This window comes from Chelonia mydas, chromosome 17 (genome assembly GCF_015237465.2).
Source record: "Chelonia mydas isolate rCheMyd1 chromosome 17, rCheMyd1.pri.v2, whole genome shotgun sequence".
In the NCBI taxonomy this organism is placed as follows: domain Eukaryota; kingdom Metazoa; phylum Chordata; order Testudines; family Cheloniidae; genus Chelonia; species Chelonia mydas.
In genome coordinates, this window is record NC_051257.2 from 1486962 (window position 1) to 1497875 (window position 10914).

Genomic DNA, 10914 nt, shown 5'->3' on the forward strand with positions numbered 1-10914 from the left:
AAGTACAATTCAGGCCGTGGTGCTGATGGGGGGTGTAAAGAAGCCAGACCAAGGCGCTGCGTGCTGGCCCCCTCTGACACTGTGGCACTGGATCAGGAATCGGGAACCCGTTCCTTGGCCAGGCGTGAGGGCGGAACTGACTCTGCTAAGGAAATTGGCCACAGTGGGTCCCATTGACTAAAGGCCACTCTGCAGCTACGAGGAATCTGCTACCTCCGACGTAACTGAACACAGCCCACAGCGTTCTGCAGGCATCCTAGAGCCACCAGCTCAAGCTGCAGAGCCCGCGGGTTCCAGGCTCCCAGAGCCAGGCTGCACCTTGCTCTGAGTAACCGTGCTGGGGGAGGAAGTCTGCGTGGGCTGCCCTGTCACCCGCCTGCCTTTGAATAGGAGAGAGAGACTTTGGGGGCATCCAGTAGTGGCATCCTTCTGCGAAGGGAAGGGAGGGAAGCTGACCCTGTTGGGCTCCTGCTATTCGTATGTTTCACTTCCTGCTTTTGCCTGTCTAGGTCCAACAGCCACGCTGCAATCGACTGGGGGAAAATGGCCGAGCAGTGGCTCCAGGAGAAGGAGGCTGAGCGGAGGAAACAGAAGCAGAGGCTGACCCCTCGTCCATCTCCCAGCCCCATGATCGAGAGCACGCCCATGTCCATTGCTGGGGACGCCACACCACTTCTGGATGAAATGGATCGATAGGCCTTGCTGGACCTGACCCTTGACCTCTGTTCTTTCTCTTGGGAGGGGAAGGGGGAGGGAGAACAGCTGAGAACGAGTTCCCTTCCCTTCTCCACACAACTCCTATTTTATACTTCATAAAACTATGTGAAATGACACTTGGTGCATCCACCCACATGAGCTAATATACTTGGCAGGGCTGGTATAAATACACACACACAGATCATAGGAAGGGAAGCGGCAGACTCCTCTGCGCACTAAACCTTGGTTCACCGTGTGGGAAGCTCAGCAGAACAGTTACAAGGGTCGAATGAGACCCTTCAGAAATGCACAGCGACCTGCTTTCACAGCCAAAGACTAGAAAGCAAACCTAGCTGGAAATGCAAAAGCTCTTGGCCTAGAGCGAAGTTTTATTTTGATCGTCATGTATTCTGACCGTCGCCCGTCCCCATTCCGACCCACGGAACGAAGTCACGTGGGGGCTCGGACAACTCAACCCACATCCTCTGAAGTTCTGCTCCTGTTTGCTTGGTGGCTCCTTGTATAGTGGGCTCTGCCAAACTCCACCAACTGCCCCAGCTGTGTTTGCAAGGGTGTTCTAGCAGAGCAGCTCTGGGCTAGGGCTCTTGCCAGAGAGAGAAGCAGCTGTACCACAGGCTCATCCTCTCCTGGCTTCATTTGGGACAATATTTATTCAGTTGGTTTTTAACTCAGACTGCAAAGCAAAACCCTGGGTAACAGCAGCTTTTCCAAGAGTGAGCAAGACCTAAGGCACTGCAAGCGCAGCCACTCCTGTGGTGAGGAGAATGCAAATCAGCCTGAAGCGCATGTCCTCTCTCATACCGCTTAGCTCTGTCCACATGTAACCGAAAAGGGTGAATAAATAGTGTTTCTACTGAACACTAGTCTGGAGGTGTTCTCTTCTCATCCCGTATTGCCTGCCCTCTGCTCTCAACCACAGATTTGCTGCAGAAGCAGAGTACAGCAGTGAACCAGGAAATGCCCCTCGTCTTGTGTTGCCCGAGTTGCCTGGTGGGCTGATGCTGAAGAATATTTTGTGTTGAATGTGTTGTGTGGGGTTCTCAGCCCAGCGTATCAGGGCGACCCCCCTAGCGCTGCCCTCCCCTCTGTCCTAGCAGGAGCCAGGCAGGAGGCTGACGGAATGCAGGTACTGTCTGTCCTGGGTCAGAAGCAGCCCTGCCAGAGCTGAGGGCTCTGTTTCATACACTTCCCTGTATTTCGCCACCTGCCTTCTCCAGGAGGATTTTGCCTGGAAGCAGGATTTTTGTTGCTCTTGATCTGCTAACATCACAACCCACTGCTTGAAGTCCCAGAGGGCTCTGCCCTCAGCTGGGAAAGGAGCAGACAGCTTAGGAAACAAAGGTCCTGTTGCAGGCAAATGCCCTTAAATAGCAAGAGATGCAGGAGACAAGAAGGTGAAGCTGTTCTCCCAAGGAGTGCAGGACTTGGTTTCCCTACAGCATATCCCCTTTGCTCCCCAGGGTGCTGGCCTGGCTGCATCCCTCTCCTTACCGTGCAGGCGGGCTCTGCTCGGGGGTAGATTAACAAGCATACTAACCTTACGCTGTTTATTTTGTTCAGTTCTGTATGACAGGAATTTGACTGTGGAGTAGCTTCCTGTGAGGGAACCTGCCAGAGAGCCATTGCGCTTCGTCTGACCGCTCCTTCTGGCTGTCTTTGGTTTTAGTTTTTTCCCTTTCCATCAATAAAATTCTACTTTTGGGATGTCGATTGTACCCAGCGTTCTCCCTGCCTACTGCACTAACGCTCTCCGCTCTGTTAGCTGCCTCCTGCCCTGCTCTAGGGATGCCAGGTTGTCACGGAGTGTGGGGGAGTCAGGGCCCTGCACCCCTCTTCCTGGGATTCACCGTGACACTCGGCCAGCCAGTAAACCGAAAGGTTTGTTGGACAGTAGGAACACAGTCTAAAACAGAGCTTGTGGGTACAACCAGGACCCCTCTGTTAAGTCCTTCTGGGGGGCAGGGAGCTTAGCCCCCAGCCTTGGGGTTCCCTGCGTTCCTCCACCCAGCACAAAACTGCAGGCTCTCTCCTCTAGCCTTTGTCCAGTTTCCCTGGCAAAGGTGTCACCGGGCCCCACCCCCTTGCTGGCTCATCCCCTGCTCTCCCATCCCCAATGCAGACAGTCCCCGTAGAACTAGACGCCAACCCCGCTCCCTTCTGCGTCACACAAGTGTAGTTGCCCCGTCTCTGTTCTACCAGCACTTGCGTGGCTCTAATGACGGCTCGGCCTGTGAACGCTCAAGGGGGCACGTCCCTGAGCCACAGGCCTTGGCAGAACATGCAGCAGGTTCTGAGACGTGTTCGCCCCTGCGGTACAGAGCCTGCGTTTCCTCCCTTTACTCTGCTGGGCCCTGGCGCTGGTTGGGGCTGGGGCGTTCCAGTTCCGCAGTGTGCATGCTGCAGCCCGTTCTCGGGAGCCCGGAGACAATAACGCTCCTGCACTGGCCTCTGCTCGGGCGGGCGGGTTTGGTCTGATCTCCACGGGGGAGGTTGGGAAGATGTGCACGAGCTGCTGCTAGTGGGAAATGGGAGCCTGTGTTTCCCATCTTGTATCCCAGGCCCTCCTGCAAGTCGTGATCCCCTCCCACCCCCTGCCTCCTGCCCCAGAGGAGGCCGCCGCCTTCTACGCTACATCGCTCCCGCGTGCACCCAGGACATCGCTTGAAAGACTCTGCCTAGCAGCGCTTGGCTGAGCTCGGAGGCACTGCACTGTGGTTTTAAATGTCTCTCTCCTGCTAGCGCTCTGCCCCCTTGCACGCCCGGGGCCGCTCGGTAGGGGTGCAAAGCTTTGGAAAGGACATTCCCAGGGTTAGGCTCGCTCTGAGCTGCACTGCTGTGGCTGAGTGACAAGCAGCACGCTTGGCTCTGTGCAGGGCCCATGGTAAGTAGGCTGCTCGCTTGTGATGTGTCTGGGTTCTCATGATCCTTTGTCCAAGGGCGGGGGAATGGCCCATCCTCTCCGGAGCAGGGGCTGGTTTCTTACGGTATTTGAAGAGTCCTGCAGGAGGCGGTGGCAGGTTTAAATCAGTATCTCCCCAAAAGTCTGAAACTAAACACTCCTGTGCTTTTTGCTTTAGCATTGCATGCTCTGAGTGGCTGGGTAACGCTGAGAGGCCTCCCTGCATGGACAGGCACGCTGCCCTCCCCCAGCACCTCGTACCTGGGCCCTATGTCTGACATTGAGATAAGGATCATCTTGCCAAATGCTGGTTTTAAATGACGGCTTTTTTAGTCTCCTGAGAGACTTCGCTAGAATGGCTTGCCTGGCTCCAGGGTGGAGCTCACTGAAAACACGGCTTCTCCCATGCATTGGTGGGTCTGTTTTCCGGCATGATCTTTGCATCTCTCGCTCAGTGCAGAATGAGAGTGGGAGCAAGGCTTTCCTGAGCTGTGTAACTGGGGGCAAACCTCTGCCTTAGGCCTTCTTAGGTATTCATACACATTTCATCCGAGTGCTTGGCTAGTGCCTGCAAGACCTTGAGCCCGCTGGGGAGCTCCTTGGGGCACATCCTCCACCCACTTGATCTCCCAGTGGCTGCAGCAAAGCAGCCAAAGTCCTCACAGTGAGAGACCTGGACTCTTAGAGCCGCAGGCCACGCAGACAGACGGGCGCCCTGCCTCGAGAACACCACAGAATTGCAGGGTGGGCGGGCATGATGTTAATGTTCACAAGAGACCCTCCAGCTACCACCACCTGTGGGTACAGCACAGGCTGGGCTCTGGCCTGGGTTCCCGGCCCCTACGCGCTGGTTTGGCATGTAGCTTTATGCAAGGCACTGACCTGTTCAGTCAAATGGAGTTAGTACCTGCCTGCGGGCCAGAGGGTTCATGTGTAAAACTCAGCACCTCCCATTGCTATCACTGGAGCAGGGCAGAGAATTATTATTATAAACCCCCAAGCTCTGTAAGTGGCCTGAGAACTGCTACAGTGGCAACCCAATCCCAGCTAAGCAAGAAGCTGCAGTTGGTTAATGAATGCCCCAAATCAAGGTACTGACCAGCTGTGTGCGCTAAGGCGGGGTCAGGGCAGGGAACCGCATGCCCTGCCCTTAACTCAGTGCAGGAAATCTGCATGCCCATCCTCCCTCTGCCATTCCTGCCCTGCCAGCTTGCAGGGAAAACAACTCCGTGCCCAAGCTGAGCGCTGAGAAATGAAACAGCATGAACGGTGAGGAGTAACTTAGCCTAGTTCTTTAATAACCTGCGCGCCTCTCATGGTCCAACACTTGGACCAAACAGGATCCTTTCTCAAAGCCCAAGGCGCTGTCTGCCTGGCCTAGGCCAAACAAGCACCCAGTTCACAGAAACACACAGAACTTGCTTTTCTTTTAAGTGCTGGGCTGGCCTCAGAGCTGACCAAGGGCTGGGAGCCTGAAGAATTTTCCCCCTCTGCTCTGCCCAGTTCTCTGGCATCTGCTCTCACAGGGTCCCATTGTGCTGCTGTTTCCCCTCCAAACACTGGGGCACAACCAGGGTTGTTTCTTTGTGGGTGTGCAGGAAGAGCAGCCCCCATCAGCATGCTCCGGGCCCTGGAGCCGGGAAACCTCTGGTAGTCTAACTTTAAAAGGCACCCAAGCAAGGGGGTGTTGGCACTAAGGGGGGTATATGCTGTGCCAGCAGGGGCTGGGTGGGTGTTTACTTCCTAGGGGGCAGTTAGCATGAGCCCTAAAACTTCAGTAAAGCAAAAAGGACCAGGGCCAAAGTATCTCTTGGGAACCCCTGGTGCAATTACCCATTTTGGGGGGCAGGGGAGCAACAGCAGGGGAAATACAGGAGCTGAGGTGGGATCAGGAAAGCAACAGCTAAAAACAACCATTAGCTCTGCACACTAGTGCAGTGATCACACGCGTGCTCTCCCTCGTCTGTTTCTACCCCTCCCCAGGGACTGTCATCTTGCCTAGACCCTTCAGGGCAGGGACTGTGCCTTTCACTGCATGGCCAGAGGGGTGCTGCCATGGTGACTGCCGGTCTGCTCCGATGGGGAACAGGCAGGCTTTGCCGCCCCGCAGCTGCACGAGCAGGGGTTTCTGGCCCATGCCCTCCGCTCTGTAGCAGGCAGGGCTCTCCCCATTCGGCTATGCTAAGCCCAGCTCTCTTGTTCTTTTGGCTCCGTGCTGGATTAGATCTGGGGGACACAAGTCTTTCCTGTTCCTTGGCCCTCTTTACAAATGTACTAAATTGCAATCACCTCTTTCCTGGGCAAACATTTCAACGGCGCTGGTGACGCAGCAGCCAAGTCACAGAGGACTCCCTGCAGCAGGAGCTCCATCTCGTCGGCCCTGCACGGACACCCCGCCAGCAGCAGGGTCTGGGCTGGACGGGTTAGGTACAGAACACTAGCATGGTACCATCTGCTGCATTGAGCTAATTTATTACACTGGCAAGCTGCCCTCTTGGGGACGAGGGGAAGGGCAGCCTTGGCTGCAGTGAGTCTCAGAGAGGCCTGGGCAGAGACTCCGCTTTCTTTCTCAGGCGCTTCCTTCCATTTCTTTCCCGCCTCCTCTTCCTCCTGCTGGCAGCTGGGAACGTGGGCTGGAGAGTAGGTAAAGGCCTTCCCTTCCACTGCCCCCGGTCACTGTTTTCAGCCTGCGCTGTCCCGTGTGGAGTCAGGGTCTCCTCCCGGATGGGGGCATCATTCAGGATGGCGTTGAACGCATCCTCCTTCCCCCCAGAGTCCAGCAGCTTGTTTCCCAACTCCCCCAGCCCCAGATGCTTAGGGAGGAGGGAGGCAGCATCTGCAGTGGGGGTGGGGAGCCCCAGCACCTCAACTTTGGAATGGACTTTCTTCTTTTTCAGCCCTTTTCCTTTCATGGTTTTCCTCCCTCTCTTCTTCCCTTTCCCCTTCCGCTGGTTCTTGGTGGGGCTCTCTGGCTTGGGCCCAGTGGGCGCAGACTTCTGGGAGCTGTCCATAGCCCGTGTGACAACCTGGCCTGGGGGTGGGTGCTTTGTCGGAGGAGAGGCCCATCTGCCCGTGCTCTCTCTAGGTGGGGGAGTGCTGGGCTGGGGCGCTGGGCTGGAGGGAGCCCTGTCCGAGCCAGCTGCCACTTGGTCTATCAGTTCCCCACCAAACTCATAGAGCACCGGCGCCCGGGGGACCGCTATGGCCACGGTGTTGTACCTCTTGCACCTTGAGAGAAGTGGGACGAGAAGCAGAGTGAGGGGGGTGCAGCGGGAGGGGCGTGGGAGCACCCCAGGCTCCCTGGTCAGGACTTACCAGATGTAGAGATAGGGCTCCACGCACTGTTCTCTGTAGGTGAACTCAAAGCAGGGCACCTGGATCACGTTGAAGAAGGCCTGGCCCACCACGCGGGAGGCAGTGTCATTCACCTGCCTCAGGCAGCCTTTCAACCTGCAAGGGCAACGCAGAGCCTCAGGCAGGGTAAGAAAGGGGCACGGGGCCGCTCCTGCCAGGCTGATCTGGGCCCTGGCCGGGGCAGCGGGAGAGGAGCTGTCACGGGCCTTCACCGGCTCTTGTTCCTCACACCCTGCAGCAGCCTGTCTCTCTGAGCAAGCGCTGGGGTGATGGCCTTGCCGCTGCCGTGGGGAGAGCTGTCCAGTGTCTCCAGCACAAGGCCTCAGGGCCTGAGCAGCGGGACTGGTTTGGGAGAACTGTGGCACGCAGGTTTCTAAACAGGAGCCAGCCAACGGGCCCGGTGACGGGGCCTGCAGCTGCTGCCAGTGGGCAGCATTGTACTCGGTGCCAGTTAACTAACCCTACCCGACTCCGGGGCCTTCCGCCGGCGGGCAAGCTGTTCCTACGCCACAGAGGGGAGAGGCTAAGGCCTGTGCCCTGGGCGCTGGGATCAGGTCGACCAAACCCCGGGGCAGACGCAGTGAGGGGGGCGGGTGAATTCTTCCATCGACCGAGTGACCTCTTCTTGGAGAGATGGCTTAACCACGTGGACTGGAGAAAACCCTCCCACGCGTGTGGACCCACCCAGGGGCTGGGTCTTGGCCGAGGTTACAAAGGAAGCCAGTAGCCCCAGCCCGCTCTGCAGCAGCCTGTTCTCCGGCGCCCGCTCGGCTCTGCTCCCGGCAGGGGGGAGAAGTCGGGAAATTCCAACCCCCTGCCGCTGCCCAAGCTCTGTTGCCACTTTGTGTCCCCCCCCGCCCCGCTGGTGTCCCGTGGCCGTTGGCCATGGCTGGCTTCCCCCGTGCAGCCCGGCGGCGGGCCGGGCCGGCTCCCGCACCGCAGGTCGCAGGCGCAGTGGCTGATGGTGTGCCAGCGGAGATTCCGGTAGCCGTACTGGTACGTGAAGGGGTGGATGACGTGCTGACAGTGGTCGTGCTCCCGGCAGCACCTGTCGGTCTCTCGGTGTTCTCCTGCGGGGACGAGGGAGAGAACGCCTCAGCCCCCCGCGCCGCACGGGAGCAGCACGCCGGAGCGGGCCCCAGTGCGAACGCCCGAGGGCCGCCAGCTCTGTGGCTGGAGGGGCTGAGGCAGCAGGCTCCGGGGCTCTCGGCGCATGTAGGGCCCTGCCTCCCGGCTGCTGCTGGTCTGCCAGGGCGGCCTTCCAGACTGGCTGACAGCCCCGCCCCTCCCGCTCCTCCTCGCTCCCCTCAACCACCCTGCACCCAGCCTGTGCACACCCCAAAGCCCCCCACGACCCCAACCCCATGCCTCCCCCAAAACCCCGTCCGCCTCCCACATGCCCCCCAACCCCCCCCACCTCCCACGGACACCCCCAAAACCCCGTCTGCCTCCCACATGCCCCCCAAATCCCCCCCACCTCCCACGGACACCCCCAAAACCCCGTCCGCCTCCCACATGCCCCCCAACCCCCCACCTCCCATGGACACCCCCAAAACCCCGTCCGCCTCCCACATGCCCCCCAACCCCCCCACCTCCCACGGACACCCCCAAAAAACCCCCTGCCTCCCACATGCCCCCCAACCCCCCCCACCTCCCACGGACACCCCCAAAACCCCGTCCGCCTCCCACATGCCCCCCAAACCCCCCCCACCTCCCACGGACACCCCCAAAACCCCGTCCGCCTCCCACATGCCTCCCAACCCCCCCCACCTCCCATGGACACCCCCAAACCCCTCCTGCCTCCCACATGCCCCCCAACCCCCCCCACCTCCCACGGACACCCCCAAAACCCCATCCGCCTCCCACATGCCCCCAAAAACCCACACACCTCCCACGGACACCCCCAAAACCTCCCCACACACTCCCAAAGGCCCCACCCCAAAAACCCACATGCACACCCCCAACTACCCCCCCACACAACCCCCCCACACAGACACCCCAAAACCCCCACACACCCAACCCGCCACACCTCCCATGGACACCCCCAAAGACCCCACCCCCTCCTGCATGCATCCCCAACAACCCCCACGTGCACCCCCAACCCACCCAACAGACACTCATAAAACCTCCCCACCCCTCCTGCACACCGCAATGACCCCACCCCCCATCCCCCCCACCTCCTCCACACACACCCCAATGACCCCCCGCTCACACCCAAACACACCCCCCCCACACACCGACCTCTGCAAACGCCCCCACTTGCCCCCTCACACTCACACACAGGCTTTCACCTGCCCCCCCCCGCGGGGTGCGTTGAGTGATCAGTCACTGAGCCCTCCGACCCCCCCGCCCCGCGCGCCGAGTCTCCCGCCCCCATCCACACTCGGACTGGGCGGGGTGGGGGCTGCTGTTTGCGGCTCCTCGCATAGATCTGCTGTGGGGGGGGTCCCGACTTCAGCGCCCCGGGGACGGGGGGGTCCCCACCCGGCTCCAGCGCCCCGGGCAGTGCGGGCGGGGATCCCGGCTCCAGCTCCCTGGGCAGTGCGGGGGGGTCCCGGCTCCAGCGCCCCGGGGCAGTGCGGGGGGGGGGGGTCCCGGCTCCAGCTCCCTGGGCAGTGCGGGGGGGTCCCGGCTCCAGCGCCCCGGGCAGTGCGGGGGGGGGGGTCCCGGCTCCAGCGCCCCGGGAGGTCCCGGGGGGGTTCCCGGCTTCAGCGCCCGGGGTGGGGGGGTCCCGACCCGGCTCCAGGGCCCCGGGCAGTGAGGGGGGGTCTCGGTTCCAGGGCCCCGGGCAATGAGGGGAGGGTCCCGGCTCCAGCGCCCCGGGCAGTGCGGGGGGGTCCCGGCTCCAGGGCCCCGGGCAGTGAGGGGGGGTCTCGGTTCCACGGCCCCGGGCAATGAGGGGAGGGTCCCGGCTCCAGCGCCCCGGGCAGTGCGGGGGGGGTCCCGGCTCCAGCTCCCCGGGCAGTGCGGGGGGGGTCCCGGCTCCAGCGCCCCGGGCAGTGCGGGGGGGGGGTCCCGGCTCCAGCGCCCCGGGCCATGGGGGGGGGGTCCCGGCTCCAGCGCCCCGGGCAGTGCGGGGGGGTCCCGGCTCCAGCGCCCCGGGCAGTGCGGGGGGGGGTCCCGGCTCCAGCGCCCCGGGCCATGGAGGGGGATCCCGGCTGCAGCGCCCCGGGCAGTGCGGGGGGGTCCCGGCTCCAGCGCCCCGGGCAGTGCGGGGGGGTCCCGGCCCTCACCCAGCTGCTCGAAGCTGTCGGCGTTGCTGCCGGCCCCGCACCAGAGGGTGCCCGGGTAGGTGAAGCCCCGCTTGGCCCGTCTGCGGGCGGCGCCTCCCGCCGGCTCCGGCCGCCCCCGGCCCGGCGCCCACGTGGCGCCCAGCGGCTGCCGCCCGCCCGAGCCCGGGGAGCCGGCGGGGGCGCGGGCGGGGCCGGGCTGCCCGGGGCTCTCGGCCCCCCGAGCCGCCGCCAGCAGACACAGGAGCCGCAGCGCCACGGCCCGCATGGCCCGGCCGCCTTCAGCACCGCGGGGCCAGACAGCGCCTCGCCGCCGCCTTATCAACCCCCCGGGACCGCCCCTTCCCTGCCCCTTCGCCCCCCGCCCCCCCTCGTGCCCCCGGGACCGCCCCTTCCCTGCCCCTTGGCCCCCGGCCCCCCCTGCCCCGGGACCGCCCCTTCCCTGCCCCTTCGCCCCCGGCCCCCCCTGCCCCAGGACCGCCCCTTCCCTGCCCCTTCGCCCCCCGCCCCCCCTCGTGCCCCCGGGACCGCACCTTCCCTGCCCCTTCGCCCCCGGCCCCCCTCCTGCCCCCGGGACCGCCCCTTCCCTGCCCCTTCGCCCCCCGCCCCCCCTCGTGCCCCCGGGACCGCCCCTTCCCTGCCCCTTCGCCCCCGGCCCCCCCCCTGCCCCGGGACCGCCCCTTCCCTGCCCCTTCGCCCTCCCCTGCCCCCGGG

General features: G+C 62.5%; 2 protein-coding genes across 6 annotated transcripts in view; one reads left to right on the plus strand and one right to left on the minus strand.

The window, feature by feature from the left end:
* Window positions 1-2421, plus strand: part of SUPT6H (SPT6 homolog, histone chaperone and transcription elongation factor) — a 40412-nt gene extending 37991 nt beyond the window's left edge. For all 4 annotated transcript variants that reach the window (XM_037880184.2, XM_037880186.2, XM_037880183.2 and 1 more), the window contains exon 37: window positions 510-2421. In XM_037880184.2, the coding sequence (XP_037736112.1) occupies window positions 510-696 (187 nt within the window). In that variant the 3' untranslated portion in view covers window positions 697-2421. The remainder of the gene's footprint in view (window positions 1-509) is intronic.
* Window positions 2422-4892: 2471 nt separating this feature from the next.
* PROCA1 (protein interacting with cyclin A1) lies at window positions 4893-10480 on the minus strand. Of its 2 annotated transcripts, none has more exons than XM_043530995.1 (4): window positions 10204-10480; window positions 7965-8040; window positions 6932-7066; window positions 4893-6844 (listed from the first exon to the last, which is right to left on the minus strand). In XM_043530995.1, the coding sequence occupies exons 1-4, from the start codon at window positions 10466-10468 to the stop codon at window positions 6151-6153; spliced, it is 1170 nt and encodes a 389-aa protein (XP_043386930.1). In that variant the 5' UTR covers window positions 10469-10480; the 3' UTR covers window positions 4893-6150. The 2 variants fall into 2 exon arrangements, with proteins under 2 accessions (XP_043386930.1, XP_037736774.1); XM_037880846.2 differs by having other exon boundaries at window positions 7908-8040.
* Between the last annotated feature and the right edge of the window lie 434 nt (window positions 10481-10914).

Coding starts and splice junctions, on each gene's coding strand:
- PROCA1 (XM_037880846.2), bottom strand. CDS start 10,468: ATGCGGGCCGTGGCGCTGCGGCTCCTGTGTCTGCTGGCGGCGGCTCGG. Junction 8,041..10,203: donor CGACAGCTTCGAGCAGCTGG/GTGAGGGCCGGG, acceptor TCGTCCCCGCAG/GAGAACACCGAGAGACCGAC. Junction 6,845..6,931: donor GAGCCCTATCTCTACATCTG/GTAAGTCCTGAC, acceptor ACTTCTCTCAAG/GTGCAAGAGGTACAACACCG.